The 21,722-nt window shown below is 42.5% G+C and overlaps 1 protein-coding gene across 2 annotated transcripts in view; it reads left to right on the top strand.

Moving 5' to 3' along the window:
* The window catches only part of AFF3 (ALF transcription elongation factor 3), a 558,275-nt gene extending 537,255 nt beyond the window's left edge, over positions 1-21,020 (top strand). For both annotated transcript variants that reach the window (XM_082672922.1, XM_082672923.1), the window contains 7 exons: positions 5,274-5,337; positions 7,846-7,982; positions 12,996-13,067; positions 15,105-15,198; positions 17,536-17,585; positions 17,723-17,946; positions 20,787-21,020. In XM_082672922.1, coding sequence (XP_082529048.1) covers positions 5,274-5,337; positions 7,846-7,982; positions 12,996-13,067; positions 15,105-15,198; positions 17,536-17,585; positions 17,723-17,946; positions 20,787-20,908 — 763 coding nt within the window. In that variant the 3' untranslated portion in view covers positions 20,909-21,020. The remainder of the gene's footprint in view (positions 1-5,273; positions 5,338-7,845; positions 7,983-12,995; positions 13,068-15,104; positions 15,199-17,535; positions 17,586-17,722; positions 17,947-20,786) is intronic.
* Positions 21,021-21,722: the final 702 nt, after the last annotated feature.

Below are 21,722 nucleotides of genomic sequence, written 5' to 3'. Positions count from 1 at the left end.
CATCGGCAGGCGGATTCTTAACCACTGCACCACCAGGGAAGCCCTTTTTTAATTTTTGATTTTATGTTGGAATATAGTTGGTTTACAATGTTGTGTTAGTTTCAGGTGTACAGCAAAGTGATTTAGTTATACATATTCATATATCCTTTTTCAGATTCTTTTCCCATGTAGGTTATTACAGAGTAATGAGTAGAGTCCCCTGTGCTATATAGTAGGTCCTTATTGATTATATATTGTATATATAGGAGTGTGTATATGTTAATCCCAAGCTCCTAATTTATCCCTGCCCCCGCCTTTCCCCTTTGGTAACCATAAGTTTGTTTTCTAAGTCTGTGAGTCTGTTTCTGTTTTGTGAATAAATTCATTTGTTAAATATCACACCCAGAGAAGAACAACAATCAAATTGATGTGTTTCCCTTTCGAGAGAAAGTTGCTTATGCTCAGGTGACAAAAACCTGCCATTTAGCCTGTGTGTCCTGGAAAGCACACGCCGTTTTCTATGTGTGGCCAAGGGAGGAGTCACCTGCAAGAGCCTGTGGCCTGTAGGAGACACAATGAGTGATTGCTTATGCTTCTGAGAAGCCAGGGACTCGGGGGTCCCAGCCAACATCAAGGGCGTAGAAACAAAAGCTGCATTTGAATCCTTGCTGCCGAAAGCAGTCTTCCTGCTTCCTTCGGAAAGCACTCAGAAAGCCAGCGGCAGCACCGGGGTCCCTGGCTGTGCAGTGCCCTCATCGGCAGCACCCACTTACTCAGTGCGTGAAAAACAATTACCTCACTTCTTACGCGTTCTTCTTGGTCAAGAAAGGACCTCACAGCCTGGGCCACAGTCACACCTCGGGGACTTATTAAATGACAGGCTGACAGGCTATCAGATGACGAATTCATTTGGTCTGCAGTTACCTAGTGGTCTGATTTGGATTTCAACTTCCCTGAGAAAATGATCCCCACTTCGGCTCTGCCAAGGAACCCGTTTGTTCAGACACGTTGAGTTCACCATCTCTGCCAGTTTTCACAAAACAGGCTGGTTTTGCTGAGGAGGTGCATTTCACAGAGGTAGGAATCACAGAAAGCAGCCCGCCAGCCTCTCCGTGGGAGGGCGTTCAACTCCATCGCAGCCACAAAGGAGAACAAAGAGCGAGGTTACTCTAATACGCTGGTGCCAGAAGAAATTTTAGGGTAGCTCAGCCCCCGCCGCTGCTTAGAACTAAGGTGGCTCGCGTGTAGGTGGGGGCAATGAGAGGTGAGGAGGGCGCACCCCCTCTGGATCAAGTGCTCCCATTTTTTTTGCTGCCAAGAGCTCTTATAACAAAGATACACAGGGCTCGGCTTTGGCGTTTGGATCACTCGAGCCCAGCTTCTGAAGAGCCCCAGAGACACGGTTAGTTACATGCATGATGTTGAACTGTACTTTTCTTAGGGTTGCTCACGTATCATCATCAAATACCATCGCTGTGAGAAACGGTGTGAAGAACCTTATGATCACAATGAAAAGCAAAACTCTAGGTTTTCCATGTGAAAGAAAAGAAAGGAGATTCAATGAAAAATGAGTTTGAACGCTGCGATCATTAGATTCATTTTAGTGCCTGTGCCATGTTATATTCTGTAACTGCCACAATGGTGACGGCAGTTTCACTTTCCTGCTGACTTGAAAGTCACTGTCGGAGTGATGCCTTCATGACAGCACGTGTCCACTGCCTTGCCGGACCATCTGGGTGACATCCCATCATCCCATTGCCTTTATAATGATCTGATCTAGGAGTGTGGCTCTAGAAATCACCTGAAAGGAAAACAAATGGGCCCATCATCAAGCAATCTTCAGTGACTCAGTGTAATAAGCCCTCCATTAGATGCAAAGATGAGAATTCTTATGCGATCCTAAACAGGCCCTGATAGTACATTTCTTCAGCATCTCAGGTTAATGTTGTAGCTGCTGTGATGTAGTCAGAAAATAGATGTGTTACTTATCCACCTACACCATTGTGAGAGTTTGTGACTCAGCCTCCATCTCAGGTTTAAAGGATACACTTACATGCTGCAGATAAAAACAGCATTGATTAAGGTACCCGTATTAGGAATTAGGTGGCACTGCCACCCCAGGGGTAACTAAGAAGGCTAACAGATGCCTTTGCTTATTACCAAAGTAATTCGTTCGTGAGAACGAAATGCATTTGAAAAAATGATGATCCGTTAGTGACGAGGTCTACAAAAAACAGGGCAAGAGAAAAACGACCTAATTCCTATACTGGAGTGTGGGACAGATAATGATGTGGAGAATTTCAGGTTGCCATGGAGATGTTCTCTGGCTCATTGCCTTCGAGGCTGCACCCCATCAGAAGTCAACCCTGTCTCTCTCTCTTTGAAACTCAAAATATGAATGCAAGGGGGGGGGTTCATTTCTCTTCTACCATGTACCTAAAACTACAAGGTGGGGAAGATCAAAGAGGTCTACAACAGGGCCCCCGCTGAAAATGGTCCAGCTGCAAAGTTTGCATACATGCAGTGACTGTAGCCCAGGACAGCAGAAGGTAATTAAATGCCTGGAAGTGAAGTGTAAACAAGAGGTGGTATCTGAGATCAGGAAAGACATAGCTGATCATGACCAAAATGACCAAGAAGGCCTTATGGCCTAAGAATTTGAGGGACAGGTAACATCTGGCTCATCATAAGCACTTAATGAATGAGCAGAGAGGTGAGTGTTCCAGGAAGAACGGAAAGGATGAGCAGAGCTTCTAAGACAACCATGGCATGTCAACCAGACAGTGAGGACACCTCTCTGGCTGTGGTTGAGGGACTTGGTGAGTAAGTGGTACGGTTAAGAGGGTTAGGCAAGATGATTGGAGACCTGAACTGCTATTGGAATTCATAGGCCCTGGAGATGGATTTTAGATCTATGAGTAGGATGGTGATATAATGAAAGCCACGTTTTACAAGCATTGGTCAAGGCTTAAAGCTCAGAATAGATTGGATGGGTGTGAAACTAGAGGCCAGGAGAGGTGATGAAAGCCTAGACTTGGTGGATATGGTCACTGGAGAAAGAAAGGGATGTTTACAAGGGAGCATTCATACCATTTGATAACTGAGGGAGAGAAGGATGGAGATGCCTGAACTCTTGTCCTGAACAAATAGGCTCCAGGACCCCATCTGAAGTTCAGGAGTCAGATCTGGGTTTGGGCAGAGGTAGGTCTGGTCTTCTGCTTTGGGGCATTCAGCAAAAGGACAAACGAAAGATATTGCAGAGGATTTTTAAGGCATGAAACTCTTCTGTATGATACTATAATGGTGGATACGTGTCATTATACATTTCTCAAAACTCACAGAATGTGCAACGCCAAGAGTGAACCCAGATGTAAACTGTGGACTTTGGGTGATGATGATATGTCAGTTTCGGTTTATTGATTGTAACAGATGTGCTGCTCTGGTGGGGATGTTGGTAGTGAGGGAGGTTGTGCACGTGCAGAAGCACGAGGTACACAGGAACTTTTCGTACTTTCCACTTCATTTTGCTCGGAGCCTACAACTGCTCAGAAAAATTAAGTCAGTCCATTAAACAACAAAAACAAGAACAAAAATAATGTACATTGCCACAGTCGGCATCAAAGACCCCACAGATAGCCAGTATGTGTTCAAAGGTCAATATGTGGACAGAGAAGAATAAACCATCGTGAAAGTCAACTAAAACGCCCTTCAAATGGAAGAAGCGTGAACGTTGAGGAAATGAACTAGAACAAGAAGAGCCGGTCAGAGCAGGGCCTTCCTTTGAAGGAAACCTCAGGCCTCACCCACCAATGAAGACCCATCATGATGAATGAAAGAGTCCAGGCCTGCATGGCAGGAAAAATGGTGAAGGGCTCATGATCGAGAAACAGTTCCATGATGCACATGAGGGAAATCCTGCAGCCATGATGCACATGAGGGAAATCCTGCAGCCATGTTCCTCGTTTCTTTGTTGGAAAAGTTAAAAATTCCCAGCATGTTCCACAGTACTGACAATATTTTATGCGGAAGAAGAGACAGAAAACCAAGGTCTTTTTCTTGCTTCTGTGATTTGTGACTCAAAATTAAGTATTTGCTTTGATCCTGGTTTGTTTATTTGTTTGATTGATTGATTAAAACCATTCAGCTGAGGATTATAGTTTTGGATGATAATGTCATTGACATGGTATGTGTGATTTTTCTAAGCCTTTTGACCCGTTAGAATAAAAGGACGCTCTGACTACCTAATACTGCATTGGGGAAAAGATGCCTTAGCTGAAAGAAGGCAGTTCAAAATAAGTGTATTAAATAGGTTAAACAGTTCATGATTAATATTGCTACTTACCTCTTATCTCCCATTCAGGGGGTCCTGGCTTATGGTGTGTACATGAATAGGTCAAGTTTACTGATTATATAAAGACCCATAATGCAAAACAAGTTTATGCTGATGGTACCTAAAGTACGTAGATTTAAAAAAATCTATCCAATGAAGCATTTAAAGTTACTGTCTGATGAGTAGTTTAGTGTAACTTGGGGTCATGTCACACACTCAGATCCATCTCTGGATGAATTCCCTTCATCTCCCGGCAGAGTCAGCGCTGGCCAGGGTTATTGTTTTAATAATGCCCATGTCTGGTGTTAATGTTTACCAGCCAGTTCATCAGAACTAGAGAGAATACATGCCATGTTTGCATTGTGACAAGGAAGACATCATTTTACAATTAACTTTATTACAACTGGAATGTAATCATGCAACAGCACCTCTTTTCATTTTTCATTGCAAAGCTTTAAAATAATTAGATATAGAGATACAAGCAACTTTGGGTACCATTTATGCATACAAACAACACTGATTTTCATAAGGGTACAGAAATATACTCACCTGTACATATCCATACAATTATTATGAGATACCTTTGCCATCTTTACATTAAAAAGGGATTGTTTTGTGTAACTAACCTGTGAAATAAGATTTTGCACTTGTTTTCTTAACCGTGCAATAAAAAATCTGATTCGCAAATTAGGTACTGGGGATCCATGTTAAAAATCACTGTAAATGTATATATTTATTTGCATATATTGAGTGTGTTTTGGATTGCTAACTTAAGAGAAATATAATAGTAGTCTTTTACATATAGGCTATAGTAGTTCGGAAATGCAAAAGAAAAGAAAAATACTTGATTCCGTCTTAAGAAGAGTCTTGAAATTGTGCTTCAAGTGTGAGCAAAGGAAAGAATATTTTCCAAAGATCTTGCACTTGCACGGTAATGACGTTTCATATCACCCTCTCCTCGTAGGCCACGCAGTGCAGATTATTTTATGCAAGAAGCTAAGCGAATGAAGCATAAAGCAGATGCAATGGTAAGACCTTTTCTCTCCAGATCCTTTCCTCCAAATGACGTTTGTACCACAGCTTCATCACTGGGGCAACATAGCTAGGGTCATTATAAAATCTATTACAAGGATGGCTGGGTCTGTTAAAGGCAAAAATGTTTATATAATCCAGTGCCCATCGCCCAATAAATTATGACCTCAACCAATAATGTCTGACTGGGAGGAAGCCCTGGATAAACTAATATTTCAGTTTAGACCTAAAGTTTGAATAGGAACCAGAGGCAATGGAGTCAGTGGGTGGTAATAGTTTTTTTCCTTAAAAAGAAAACACCCAAGTTTGCGTATTTCTCCCTTGTTAGCCTGGCCAACGCTTGGCTTGGTCCCAGGATCAAATCCCTTTTCAAAAAGACTTACGTTCTTCATATGTACCTGCCAGAATGAATTTTTCCTATGAATCTGGACAATCCAGAAACTGTTTCACTGCACATAAGACCCTGAAGTTGTATGATTTGATGTTTTCAGAGAGTAACTTTTCTGACTTGGATAATTTATTGGAGAAAGCTTAAAGCCTTCAGGCAAGAGTTAGAACACTTCTGGTTTTTTCTAAAAGAGATCATGTGGTTGTTCTGTCAGAAGAGCTCATCCAAAGGGAGTCTTTCCTATCCAGTAATTCTAGTTCTGCTCCCCTCCAGTGCTCATAAGTGAAATCAGGGTGCTGGAGGCGAATAAGGCATTTCAAATGACCTTCAGAGTATTATTCCAGGGTTGAAGATGCCTAAGCCATAACTGTACCCCACCCCCCAATGCTACTGATTTTGCCCACCAAGCATGCATTTATATGAAGCTAACTGCCTAGGTCCACTGGTGTACAGAGAAATAACCAGGGGGTGTCAGAAAATACAGAAGGGAAATAGGAGGTAGAGTTTCTGTCATCACAGTCCCACAGTCTCATGCAGAGTTCTGGTCACCCGAAGGAACCGATGCGTGGTCACATTGAATTCTAAAGCAGAATGAAATTTCCTGCCTGAATCATCCAGTGTTTACCAGGCTTCCTCAGTCAGTGTCATCTTGCCCAACCTGGCCTTTCCCAGCGATACTCTGCTCCAGCCATGTTGGCCCCCTGCCGCCTCTAAGCACACCTGACTCGTGCCAGCTGGCAGGTCTTTGCACCTGCAGAGCCTCACACTCACACTCTCACGCACACCCACACCTTCAGTGTCCTCCCCAAATTCAGCCAGATCATACTGTTCCTTCCCAGTTTCCTCCCCAGCCTCCCTGTAGCCCCATCACTTGCTCCCTTCCTGCCCTCTCTCTGGCATGGGACTCCTTGCTTTGCATTCGGTTAGTTAATCACAGACTACCTTGCACTTTGAGCTATCTTGTGAGTGCACATTTTTTCCCTGCAAATATATGTTCCTGGAAGGAGCTTTTGTGTGTCAAGTACAGACCACACAGAATCAGGTGCTTCAGCAAATACTTATTGAAAGAAATGACTTCCTTAATCTGAAAGCACTGCCAAGAAATATTGCTCTATAGCCTCTTAGGGTTATAAGCTGTTTAAAATTTTGACTTGCTAATGCGGGAGAATTCTGCTCTACATTTCCCTTTCCTGAGGTGTCATGAATAATGAGAGGTTTTTTAAGAGGCAAGACTTAGATCAGTAGTTAAGAGTATCTGTGTAATTCTGTTTTGATTGATGAAGGAATGTTTGAAAACTGCGGAGATGATGCAATTCAAATTTAGAATGTGTCACAATCCACCGAGAGGAAGAATACACGGAACCATGCATGAACCTGATGTGTGCGTTTAGATTTATGAGAACCTAAGAACGTAAAGCTGATTCTTGGTTATCCTCACTGATACGGGTAAAGATTAACATAAATTTAGGGACCTCCTATAATCCCAAAAGGTCTTTTTTTTAATTAATTTTCAACGTTGTGTCCTTCAAGCTGAAATCATGCCTTGAGCTCTACCTCCTCTCCCTTTCTCTCCTCACCCTCCCGCTTAGGGTGACGTTCTAACTGCTAACGAAACAACTAAAAAATACATACTGAAAGGAAGGCGTGGAGATGTAAATGTCACAAATAGTGTAAAAGATAATAAGGAAGGCCTTAAACCATCAAAGTGAGAGTATAGCCCAAAAGTGTGAAAACTATTGCATGGAGTCGGGCCTATGAATGTAGATATATATTTAGCACAGCAGTGAGGACCAAGGAGCGAAGTTGAGAAACCATTAGGAGTTGGAACGAGGGCAACAGAAATTAAAGCAACCGTGAAGTTCTGCACAATTCTGATTGGCAGTTGTGGATTTGGTATAATTCTGTATAACCATTTACGCACTTACCCTAAACCAGTAGCAAGTAGCAATTTGCGAAAATACCTAGAGAAGATATTACCCTATTTCTCTCTTCTCTCAGCTCCATTCACAGGAGTTTGGAACTTCAAAGTCGGGTTTCTCAAAGTGTATAGATTATGTGACAATGCTGTTTGAAAAACTATTCTTAAGGAAGACACTGTATTAACTCTCTTGATCAGGTGGAAAAGTTTGGAAAGGCCCTGAACTATGCTGAAGCAGCCTTGTCATTCATTGAGTGTGGAAACGCAATGGAGCAGGGCCCAATGGAATCCAAATCTCCTTATACAATGTATTCAGAAACAGTTGAGCTCATCAGGTAAGCGCTGCGTCTTCTTGCTTGGGGGCAGGGGGTGGGGGTGGAGGGAAGAATGTATATAAGTGCTGTGAACACACAAAAGAACGTCAGCCTGCACTGTGAGCTACCAAGAACCAATGTTCATCCCCCAAATAAGAGTGGACGATCTTGCAAGACATTTTTGCAGAGGCTGCCTCCTTCGCTCTCTGTGTGAGTGCCGGGGGTGGCGGCAGCTCCTCTAACCCCACTGGCTGCAGAAAGGAAGCTGAATCTGAGGGAGATGTGAGATGTCTACTTCACCCAGCTGGGAAGTGGCAGAATTTGAATTCACTACATCTCCATGCTGCTTTTTTTTTTTTTTAACCTGATCCAGATTCATATAATCTAAATCCTAACTTCATCAGTAAATGATTCAGGAGTATTTAATGAAAGGAAAGAAGATTCAAGGGGATTTTAGGAAAGGAAATCCATCCTACGACGCACTATCTGAATAGGTGCTGGCGTTGTTCTGGTCTAAGACTTGGACGTGAGTGCCATCCCCCGGCCTGGGTTAAGACCTGTAGTATGCGCAGAAGCAGGGTTTCTGACTGGTGCACAGCAAGGACTTCGGTGGGAGACTCTTTGTCTTCCATGATGGCAACATGGAAAGGCACATCCTTAATGTCTCTTTAATGAACCATTAAAGGGATTTCATCCATCAACACTACTGGGAACCTTCGTCATATGGTTTATGTCTTTAGCTGGTTCAACTGCTTGGGATAATGTCTAATACCCATTATGTGAAATAATCCTTCCCAAAACTAACTTTAAGAGACTTTTCTAATTCTGGAATTCTAGGCAACCTAAGAGTAAATGTGGTTTACCATGTCTCACCATTCCAGATGGAAGATTTCTAGTCATCCTAAATTTAACCTTCTTGGTATGCATTGGCCCAGGTTTGCTCCTTGGTATTTTACACTATTCTCCTTCAGGAAATAGGAAAGGATGACAGCCTTTGACTTTGTCATCCCAGTATCAAGAACACATCATCTTCAAAAAGTACTTCTCAAGAATGTTTTGAAAGTTAACACTCTCCAAGCATTTTTCTTATTAAAATATTTCTATTGGGCTTCCCTGGTGGCGCAGTGGTTGAGAGTCCGCCTAGCCGATGCAGGGGACACAGGTTCGTGCCCCGGTCCGGGAAGATCCCACATGCCGCGGAGTGGCTGGGCCCGTGAGCCATGGCCGCTGAGCCTGCGCGTCCGGAGCCTGTGCTCCGCAACGGGAGAGGCCACAACGGTGAGAGGCCCGCGTACCGCAAAAAAAAAAAAACAAAAACAAACACACACACACACACACAAAATAAATAAATAAATAAATAAATAAATAAATAAAAATTTCTATTACCCCAATGTATTGGTGACTCCTTCATGCCGTTTTCTTACGTGGTACAGCATTTTGGGCAGTGAAGAGAAGAAGTTGCCATAGTAAAAAAAAAAAAAAAAAAAAACTTAAAAAAGAGATCCTAGACCCTCACATTTCTTCCTCAGAATAAGGCACAGACTCAGATGCCCACAGGAGGGCATGGAAGAATATGGGTGGAAGTGGACAGGCACAAAGCCATAATGTGTTCTAGAATGTGAGTGCCTCAAACAGAGGGATGTTTTTGGTTTTTGTTTGATCTGTTCGTGTATGTGGTCATACCCCCTGGAAAAGATCTTAGAACACAGTATGTACTCAGTGAATATTTGAGGAATGAACAAATAAGCAAGTCACAGGGCCTCTGGTGAACTGCATAGCCTGCCTAAAGGCATTCAGACTTTAAAAAACAAACAAATAAATCCAAACAATGATAAAAGCCTGATGTCAAATAAACTGGAGGTGCTGATGTGCACACCCGCTCTACACCAGAGATGGGACCTTGCGTGGGTGGAAAACACAATGCATTTTCTAGATGATTGAATAGAATCCCTTAAGCTACTCCAAAAACTAAGATAAAAAAGAGTTTTTCTTATCTGAGTTAGAAAACAGCATTAATATACCACTTGAATCTGCATGTTGCCCACCAGGTTTGAGATTCCCCTCCCCCACTGAGAGACACTCGGGAGCTGGGAGCACCCCCAAGGAGGATCGTGCCACAGGTACCCAGCTTAGGATGTGCTCTTTGTCCCAGTAGGCAAGAGAATTCCTTTCTCCACCAAAGGACACCAAGTGACTGGGGGACACTGACGGGTGGAACCCTGCCACCACAGATCAAAATTGCACCACAAAACCTCTGAAAATTAAATTGTACATGGAACCACAGCCCACAGAAGTAGATTATGACTTGCCTGCTAAACCAAAACAGGGTGACTTCCTTTTAAAAGAAAAGATTTAAACAGGACCCAGGTATCTCCTAACATAATAGCCAAGATGTCCAAGATACAATAGAAACTCATTCATCATACCAAGAAACAAGAAAACCACAACTGAGATGAGAAAAGATGATCAGTTGACACCAATAACCAGGATGAATCAGATGTTGGAATTATCTGACAAGGATTTTAAAGCAGCCATCATAAAAATGCTTCAACAAAAAATTACAAATTCTCTTGAAACAAACAAAAAATGAAAGTCTCATCAAAGAAATAGAAGTTGTTTTGAAAAAGAACCAAATGGAAATTAAAGAACTGAGAAATATAACAAATAAAAATCTCACTGGAGGGGCTCAGTAGTAGAGTAGAGATGACAGAGGATAGAATCAATGAACTTGAGAACAGAAAATAGAATTTACCCCCCAATCGGAGCAACAGAGAGAAAACAGACTGGAAAAAAAAAAAGTGGATAGAGCTTCAAGCACAATGACAGTAGAACCTCCATGTCAATATTGGAGTCCCAGAAGGAGAGGGAGAGAATGGAACTGAAAGATATTTTGAAGAAGTAATGGCTGAAACTTGCTAAATTTGGCAAAAGACATAAACCTACAGATTCAAGAAGTGGAGAAAAACCCAAACAGCATAAACAGCCAAAGCAATGCATGCCAAGACACATCAAAACTACATTTCTGGGCTTCCCTGGTGGCACAGTGGTTGAGAGTCTGCCTGCCGATGCAGGGGACACGGGTTCGTGTCCCAGTCTGGGAAGATCCCACATGCCGCGGAGCAGCTGGGCCCATGAGCCATGGCTGCTGAGCCTGTGCGTCTGGAGCCTGTGCTCCTCAACGGGAGAGGCCACAGCAGTGAGAGGCCCGTGTACTGCAAAAAAAAAAAATCTACATTTCTGAAAACTAAAAACAAAGGAAAACAAAAAATCCTGAAAGCAATGAGAGAGGAATGACACATTACCCGTAGGGGGACACCAATTCAGATAACAGCTGACTTCTTATCTGGAACCATGGAAGCCGGAAGGGAGTGGCACAACATTTTTTAAATGCTGAAAGAAAAAAACTGTCAAACTGTGAACTCTAGACTCAGTGAGACTTCATTCTTCAGGAATAAAGAGGAAATAAAAACATTCTCAGACTAAGGAAAACGAAAAGACTTTGTTTCTAACAGACCTACCTTTAAAGGTTGGCTAAAGGAAGTTTCTCAAACAGAAAGGAAGTGACAAAAGAAGGAATCTTGGACCAACAGGAGGGAAGGAAAAACAACATAAGAGCAGAACTATGGGTACATGCAATAAACTATCCTCCTCATGAGTTTTATAAATCATAGCTGATGATTGAAACAAAAGTTATACCACCATGTGATGCTCAAGACAGTGTTATTTAAAAGCAGTGACATGGAAGTAAGGTTTCAACTCTTCAAGCAAAGTAGAAAATATTGATACCAATAAATTGTGATGAGTCACATATGTATCTTGTAATACCCGGAGAAACCACTATGGAAACTAAGCAAAGAGATACACTCAGAAACACTACCAGGGACTTCCGTGGTGGCGTGGTAATTAAGAATCCACCTGCCAATGCAGGAGACACAGCTTCAAGCCCTGGTCTGGGAAGATCCCACATGCAGCAGAGCAACTAAGCCCGTGTGCCACAACTACTGAGCCTGCGCTCTAGACCTGCAAGCCATAACTACTGAGCCCACGTGCCACAACTACTGAAGCCCGCACGCCTAGAGCCCGTGCTCCGCAGCAAGAGAAGCCACTGCGATGAGAAGCCCATGCACTGCAACGAAGACCCAACACAGCCCAAAATAAATAAATTAAAAAAAAAAAACACTACAAGTCTGCATGCTGTGGAGATAGTGTAATAACAGTATCACTTCTTGAGCAATTTGCAATAAGCCAGCCCACTATGCCAAGAACTTTACAAACACTCTCTCACTTAATCCTTACAGCAATGCTATGGGATCCGCAGTACTCATCTTACTTTATAAATAAGGAAATGGAGGCTTAAAGCTGTTAATTTGTCTAAGTTCTCACGACTGTAAGGACTTGAACCCAGGTCTCCCTGACCATTCCATATACCGCCTCAGCTCTCTCCAAGAGTCTGCAAGTAACTTGGTATATTATTGGAGAAAGGAACAGCCATAGACCTCTGGTTCAGAGAAATAAGTGAGATTGAATAAAGTTCATAAAATCTACTAGTTATGCATCCAGGACAGTTATACTACTGTCAAAGTAAGAGTTCCGTAACAATAAAAAAGGAATAAATGCAAGCATTCATCTAGTACAAGGAATAAAAATTTTTCTGGAGATTGGCCTGGAAGGATTGACCTTTGCTCCCATCTTGTCAGCCACTCAGCCATAAATCAGAATTGGTAAAAATGGGTGTGTCACCATATACGTGGATAATGCTTGAACTGATACCACTCTTGACCATCTGTAGCGTTTGGACTTGTATTGTTAAAGGGCAGGAAGTTGCTAGATGGTCATAAAAGCCATTTTGTTCTAGTCACATCACAATCATGTCATGCTTAGAGAAAATGGGGCAGCCTCAGCTGGCTTCTAAGAAAGAACTGTCAGCAAGCACTATGAAAAACTAAGTATTGGGCAGAGAGAACTTCCATCCTAGAAGACGTTCTGTTGTTAATAAGAAAGCTTTAATTTTTTTTCTTTCCTTTTTTTTTTAAGATATGCTATGAGACTAAAAACCCACTCAGGCCCCAATGCCACACCAGAGGATAAACAGCTGGCTGCATTATGGTAAGTGCATCACATCAGATGAAAATAGCCTCCCCAGCCTCGTACATCTTCAGTGGCAAACCAGGTGCTGAAATGCACGATGGCTTCCTAGCGCTTCTGACACACCAAACCAAAGGCAATTCTCATGGTGGCCAGGGAGAGCCTGCACCCTGCTGTCCTAGGCATGAGGTGAATTCACAGTGATTGAAAACCAACAGGTCCGTGACACAAGGACCCATTTTTCTGTGTGTGTGTGTGTGTGTGTGTGTGTGTGTGTGTGTGTGTCTTAAAATCAGGTAAGTCTGTGTTTTAATCACTTGAATGTGAACTGCGCCAAATGTAATCTCTTGTGTTTAACATTTTAGAGGCAATCAGGATAATTCATCTGTCTCTTTACATGTGGGATTAGTAGAACTGAATCAAGATGATGTATTCAAGTTCTCAACACATTAAACTGAGGAGCAGTTCATCCCACTTTGATAATAAAAGCAATATTTAAATGTTAATCAACACGTAATAGGTTTTTTTCTATAATGATGACGATTATAATGATAATAATAATAATTTTCCCCTCGACATCGCCTTAGTACTGCCTCAAATCACAGGACACCTCTCTGTTGGTTCCTCCTGTGACGGGGGGCCAAAGTGTCTTTTTCTCTGATGGTTCATACTCCACTTTAGAAACGGATCTGCAAGTTGGAGAATCGAATCTCAAAATAATATAACAGCAACAACAGCAACATACACAAAAGAGAAAACATTAGTTTTGCAACATCACGTCCTCTAGAGTTTGGTGTGCTAAGAAGAGACTCTTCGTCAAGGGTGTATTGTACAACACAGGGAATACAGCCAATATTTTGTAATAGCTGTAAATGGAAAGTAACCTTTAAAACTTGTATTAAAATAAATTGAAAAATTAAAATTGAAAAAAAAATTTTAAGAGACTATTAAGTTGTATTTGGTATGTTGGTATTCTAGTATGTCAACACCAGATCTGAGTTAGCAAATAATTAGGAGTGGAAAGCACCAAGGAAAAGTGGATATGGTGAGGACACGGGGAGGGGGAAGGGGAAGCTGGGACGAAGTGAGAGAGAGGCATGGACATATATACGCTACCAAATGTAAAATAGCTAGCTAGTGGGAAGCAGCCGCATAGCACAGGGAGATCAGCTCAGCGCTTTGTGACCACCTAGAGGGGTGGGATAGGGAGGGTGGGAGGGAGACATGAGAGGGAGGAGATATGGGGATATATGTATAAGTATAGCTGATTCACTTTGTTATACAGCAGAAACTAACAGAACATTGTAAAGCAATTATACTCCAATAAAGATGTTAAAAAAAAAGTGGGTATGGCGCAGGAAATGCTCTCTGTGCTCTTTTCAAACTTTAAGTTCCTTATTAGGATTAATAAATTAACAATGATTCGTTAATATTATATAAAATAGAATACTAGTATGTAAATAACAAATATATAAACTGTAACATAAAATAGTGACTACTCCCAGTATGGTTTTCATAAAATACATTCATATCCATTACTTTATTTGAACTAATTATAGTCCAGTACGGTGGTAGTGAAGGGAATAAAAACAGGTGGAAGGGCTGGCTATTCTTTTAGCAAAGCCGCTGCCGGAAGTCCAGGGTGTCAAGGCAAATCAGAATAAGGTAGTTGTGCCCTGAAATTCACCCAGCAAGCAGTGAGAGCTGTGCGCTAGAGCCTCCTCCCTCCTCTCATGGAGAGAGACTGTCTCCTAGTGGTGGAAGAAGGAAATGACAAGCCCCTCAGTCCCCACAAAGAAGCAGTAAAGCTGCTTTCTGTCTTCATATTTATATTCTTTAGTTATATATATTCTTCTTTTATTCGTATTTCTTTATAGGAAGTGATATACTTGTGGAGTAACTCCTTGACATTTTGAGTTACATTGAACAGATAGGAAGGTCATATGCCTACCGTGCTATGGACCTGGAGTGCACCTGGAACAGCAAGATTGTTTTTAAGTCTTGTTAGCACAGGGCCCACTCATACTTTCGGGGGCTATTCCTCTTTTTCTGCTGCAGTTACCGATGCCTGGCTCTCCTGTACTGGCGGATGTTTCGACTCAAAAGGGACCACGCTGTAAAGTATTCAAAAGCACTTATCGACTATTTCAAGGTACTGTCTGGCTAACAGGCAACATGTTGTACCCAGTTGTCTCCCTGTCAAGGACATTTTCAAGGTAGAATCCATTGCTTTGGGGATAATACAGGAGCTGATATCCACACGAACCCCATTTATGACATACTCGTGGTGTTCACGGCTCAGAGGATGGCCTTGAGAGCCCATCTAATTTAGCCCTCTGCCTGTGTCCAAGTATTTTTATAGCCTCTAAAGAAAGAAGATCCCGTTACCTATCCCAGTGTCCTAGCAAATCCGTCTTTATAGCTAACATAAATTGCTCATGTTCACTTAGAGCTTCTTCCTCTGAGAAGTAATTCCTTAGAACTTCCTCTTAGCTATCTCCAGTAGCTAATATAATTTTTCATAAAGGTGTTATTTTAAATGGTAAGAAATGACTTGTTAGAACCCAGAGGCACTAGAACAGTAGCAATGTGCACGTATAAGGATAGAATTGCAAACCGTGCTAACTTTCACCTATCTCAGGGAATGAAGTCATTTTCACTGGGAGAATGAAAAAAGGGGGGAAAAAAGACCAGAAAACCTCTGATGTACTGTTGTGAATAATTCATCTGAGACTTCTGGGCCTCTTCACTGCCCATTTGACTGTAGAAACAAGAAATTACGCCATTTCTACCTCCACCGGCTGTTTGTCAGATACACAGCCATCATTTTCGATCTTTAATCCCCAACCTCCACTTCTTGGAGATGATCTCTGATGAGCCGGCTGTGCTGGGCATTCCGTGGGCAATGTCCACCCAGCATACTGTCTCCTTCCTGGTCATGCATGCAGTGACCAGGAGCTAAGCCACTGTCTTGGTCCATTGACGGTCATCAGTCATAATGACAAGTACTGACACTAAGCCTTTCCCTTTACTTTGGGTGCCTAAGGTCAAGATAAGTAGTTTTTAAAAATTTAGAATCTAAGCGCTAATACTAAAGAGAGTTATTACAGTCAAGCAAAACGCTTGAAATGAGAAGGAATCTGAACTCTGTAAGCCACAGAGGTTACAGCAGAACTATTAAGGGATCCAAGATGTTCTTAATGTCTGTAGGCAGTCCATGAAACTGTACAGAACGGATAGAGAATACAAATTAAATATCAGAGCTTCCCCCAGAAGGTATTGGTAGATACCCTAAATCAAAGGCTATTTAAATACTACTTAAAGTTCAGAGATTAGGAAACCTTTAGGAAACAGTGATAACTGGTCCATAAAAAATGAGTTTTATCAGGACAGCTGGCTCCGAATAAAAGGCCTTTGTCCCCACCCATGTTTTTCTTATAGTCACAGGACTTTAGTGGTAGGGGAAGAGGCCTGAAGGTGATTTTGCCAAATTCCCACATGTAAGGCCATTTCTTACCATTTTGATGACACCTCCACTAAAAACTAAAAATCAGTCACCACTTCCTAAAGTTCTTTTTAACCAAAAGAAACACTTTGTCTCTGGGGAACCAGGCTGAGGTTATTTTCTTGTCTCTGGAAGGGAAAATTCAATATTATAAAGTCCATTTTCTCCTTAACAGTCTCATAGACTTACGTCCAAGAAAGCATTATTGGGCTCTCAGGGAGGGAATCTATCTGTACACTGAGAAGCTTTCCTTGCCAAAGGCGAAAATGTCTTTTAAATGCCTGATGCAAACAACTGGCTCATGCAACATATCCTATATCAGAATTTTAAATAAATCAGAATTTTTGAATTCACTGTTGTTAAGGAAATAATACATTTTAATCTGTTCTTTTAGAAACATTCAAGAGCAACTTCCTTTAAGAGAAATACTTTTAATCTTCATAAGTTAAAATGGTAACAGTTGGGCTTCCCTGGTGGCGCAGTGGTTGAGAGTCCGCCTGCCGATGCAGGGGACGCGGGTTCGTGCCCCGGTCCGGGAAGATCCCACTTGCCGCAGAGCGGCTGGGCCCGTGAGCCATGGCCGCTGAGCCTGCGCGTCCGGAGCCTGTGCTCCACAACGGGAGAGGCCACAACAGTGAGAGGCCTGCGTACCACAAAAAAAAAAAAAAAAATGGTGACAGTTGATGTCTCATATATTTTCAGGCATTAAATATATGTCAACAATTTCTGCAAATATGCCCTACGTTTAAAAATAAGACATTCTCATTGTGTCAGTGGGAGGGGGCAGCTGCCTCCCACTATCTTGCAGAGAGGAAGCCAATAGCCTGGTAATTAAAAACTCCCCAGATCCAATTTCTGTGAATCTGCATTTTATCTACAGCGTCAGCCATTACTTGTCTCAGCGGTCACCTGAGAACACGTTGTTGTGGGCTGTTTAAACTCAAGCAGATGGTACTCACTGTCAATGTTTTTATTTTCCTGCAGAATTCATCTAAAGCTGCCCAAGCCCCATCTCCATGGGGGGCCAGTGGAAAGTAAGTTCATTTTTCCAAAGTGAAGGTGATAAATGAGGTGTTGCATGACACTGGGTAAGGTGCTCCTCTGTTTACAGTGCCCTGAGGGGCTGCCCTACCAACCTCTCCACCTGTTTTCCTATGCTCTCCCCTTCCAGGAGCACTGGCACCCCATCCCCCATGTCTCCCAACCCCTCTCCCACCAGCTCCGTGGGATCTCAGGGGAGCCTCTCCAATGGGAACGCCCTGTCCCCATCAACCATCGTCAGCATCCCACAGCGTATCCACCAGATGGCAGCCAACCACGTCAGCATCACCAACAGCATTCTCCACAGCTATGACTACTGGGAGATGGCGGACAACCTGGCCAAGGAGAACAGAGGTGTGTGTGCCTCTGGGGAGCGTGTGCGTAGTTCAGCCACAGCTCAGGGGGACACCCCGATCCCTGGGCATCAGCGGGCAAAGAAGAAATAGTAGAAGCTGTCTATACTGTGGGAAAGATCAGAGATAGAGATGGAGATAGAGATGATATAGGTACCAATGATACAGACACAAATTATATAGATAAACACACACACATGTTTTTTTCCTTCGGACAGTGAGCTCCTTAAAGGTAGGGATTACATTTTATTCAACTCTGTATTCCTAAGACCTGCATAGTGCCTAGAACACAGTTGGGGATCTGAAATACTGGATGAATTAATTAACTGATGAGTATGAATGTTGCTAGCTATTGAAGTGATAGCTGCTTACAACTGAAAAAAAACGTGTTGGATGGGTAAGCTGTATTTCTTTTTAAATAATGTTTTTACTGATTACAAAAGGAATGCATGTTTACCGTGGCTAAATTGTAAAGTACAGAAAAACTATAGAGAAAAAAATTTTTTGATCATCTGTAATCTTGTCACTAAGGAATAACTACTATTAACATTCTATTGAAAAAAAAAAACCTTTTGAAATTGCTTCTCGTTTTCTCCAAATATGCACGATTTTTACCAAAATAAGATCTTAGTATATATACAGTTTTACATCCTGTCTTTTCTTCATTTTACATTATGTCAGGCATTTTCTCATGTCACTAACTCATTCAGGAACACCTTTTATGATGACTCTATAATACTTTCAAAACAGAGGTATGCAATCATAAGTATCATGATTTCTCAAACCATTCCCCTGTTGTTGGACATTTGTGTTACTTCCAATTTTTTCCCACTGTTACAAATAACGTTACAATAAGTATCCTCATGTCAATCGTTGTTCATATTTCTAATTGCTGTCATAGGAGGGCGTTGTAGAAGTAGAACGTGGAGGTCAACAGGTATAGATACTTTTAAGATATGTATTGGTATATTATTAACTTTCTCCCATAAGATTATACCAATTTACTACTCTTTCTCCAGTGCTGGGTGAGAGTGTGAATCTGAGCTCACTATCAAGCCATTAAATGCAAATTTTGTTCCCATGGTAACATGTGCCTCTGCGGCTAAGATCAGGATGTCCATGATGAGATGAGGAACCAGTGGCACAGATAGGCCTGAGTACGTGAAATTGATAATGAAACCAGATAGGATATAACAGTAGTGCGGCGGTGATGCACCCTGAAAATCCAGTGGGGTGCCAAGGAGGTCAGTGCCAGGGGCTGAGCCCAGCAGGCTCGCCAAAGGAGCTGGCACGGAACAGGATTTTGAAAAGCAAACAGTAGTTGAGTGGCTGAGATGGAGTGGGGTGGATGTGTCACAAGTGGATGAAACAGAAGGGACAAATGTACAAATGTCCGCGGTCAATTTGGGAGAAGCCTGAGCAGGCCAGGCTCCAGATGGCACTGCCAGCTGCTGCCAGCCGTCCCTCAGCAGAGTTGCACATCGAGTGCAAAGTCCGCACAGCTTCCCCAGACCTGCCTCCCCTCCCCTGTTCTCCTCCTGACCTCCTGCCACGCTGTCCTCCCGGCCCTTCTCGGAGCCTCCCCAGCAGGACCTCATTCAGCACGTACAAGAGCACCTTTGAAAGAATACTCCCAGCTTCTTACTTTCAAGGAGTGCTGTTCAGTGGTCCCGTTAGGGCAGCCTGGCAGCCACATGAATTGATTCGTGTCTCTGAGCCACCAAACCGTGATCTCTGCGATGGCAGAGCCTACATTCTTCATCTCAGTGTACCCCCTGCCTCTGCCCTCCTACACCTAGTGTAGTGTCTTGGCAGTAATAAATGTTTAAGGAAAGGACAAACCCAGAGAATGTCCAAGGACTAGAAGGTGACCTCAGTAGAGGTGTTTCAGAACCCATCTGTGAACAAGGACCTACAGTATAGCACAGGGAACTAACTGTACTCAATATTTTGTAGTAACCTATAAGGGGAAAGAATCTGAAAAAGAATAGATATATAACTGAATATGTATAACTGAATCCTGAAACTAACACGACATTGTAAATCAACTATACTTCAGTAAAATAAAAATAAAAGACAATTTAAACAAGCTGGATGCTCCAAAAAAAAAAAGAGAGAGGGAGGGACTTCCCTGGAGGTCCAGCGGTTAAGACTCCGTGCTTCCACTGTAAGGGGGCACGGGTTTAATCCCTGGTCAGGGAACTAAGATCCCGCATGCCGCACGGTGCAGCCAGATAAATAAATATAAAATTAAAAAAAAAAAAGAAAGAAAAACCCGCCTCTGATTTGTCTCCAGGAGCCTGGAGCCTCCTCCATCGGACTCCCACCCTCCCCCGACAGGGGCTCAGCACATAGCACAGCTGAGGACAGTGTAAGGGATGACAGAGCTGCACAAGGAGAATGCAGCCTGAGAAAGTACATTTTCTTTGCTCTTTGGCTAAACAAATGCCCTTCATTTGGGTTTGGTTTGGTTTGGTTTGGTTTTGCCATGCCATGTTTCCTTTGTTTATTCAGAATTATTTCAGTAAAATACATATTTTTCCTCTCTGTCTATATATATGTATATATTTTAAACATGAAGAGTTAAATCTATTAAAATCAGTGTACTTACAGAACAGTGAAAAATGACATGTAAAACACACAGCATCCATTAAATTCAATATTGTAAATGTCACTCGTTTGAATTAGGAGTCGCCAGTTGAGGGATTATTGGGATATAGGTGAGCTCTCGGGGGCTTAATTTTGTTAGGTTGAGCTCATGTCAAGTGATGGGACAGAGAAGGCTTGATTTATAACGAGGACCAAGTGCGTGTCCCTCTAACGACCCTCTCTGTCCCCTAGAATTCTTCAATGACCTGGACCTGCTCATGGGGCCAGTCACCCTGCACAGCAGCATGGAGCACCTGGTCCAGTACTCCCAGCAGGGCCTGCACTGGCTGCGGAACAGCACCCACCTGACATAGGGGCCCCACCTTCGGGCTGGAGGGCACTCTTGTCTTCACGGACGGCTCAACATTTCTGGACACTGTGCTCCTGAAGTTCCCAGCCACAGCATTTCTCAAACGGCGGTGAATATTTTCTCAGCATCGAACAATGGTCTTTTCTCCCAGGGCATGTGTGTTTGTATGTGTGGGTGTAGAAAAGCTGCCTGTGTAAGTGTGTGAGATACACAGCTCTTTAGAACACGTTTCCTTTGTCTAGTTTCCATAATCCCAGGCTAGACAAAGTGATCAGACGTTTCTGATTAGAGAAAACACGCTTACACACACACACACACACACACACACACACACACACACTTTCTAGTTCAAAACTAAACCATGAATTCTTAGAACATTCAACGAAAATCTCATGGGTTAGTGAACCAGGTGCAATACAGCACACCAAAAGCTTTTTGACTGCCACTTAAGATCATCTTAGTTCTTATACTTTTGATTACTTTCAGTATTAATATACTCTCCCCCAGTTATTATTTTTTTGACTGTGTGTATTCATGGGTAATTGAATAATGAAAATAAGTCAGTTATTTTTGTGGACGTTTACTAGATTGCATGTTACCAAATACCCTGCCTTTTGTCTAGTACCTGCCCCCTCCAGCCAACTTTACTGTCAACTAAACGTGTTAGAAAGCAAGTGAATTGACTCCCACGGGCCTTCCCTGCCCTGCCCCGCAAAATAGTATGACCATGACACTGAGATTTGGTAAAACTTCAGTGTCTTTGAAAATTCACCAACATGAAAGCAGCAACCACTGCTTTTGGGGGGCTCAGTGAGTAA

This window comes from Grampus griseus (assembly GCF_964374135.1).
Source record: "Grampus griseus genome assembly, chromosome: 15".
In the NCBI taxonomy this organism is placed as follows: Eukaryota; Metazoa; Chordata; class Mammalia; order Artiodactyla; family Delphinidae; genus Grampus; species Grampus griseus.
The sequence above is the reverse complement of the archived record's forward strand: the minus strand, read 5'-3'. Positions and strand labels throughout refer to the sequence as shown.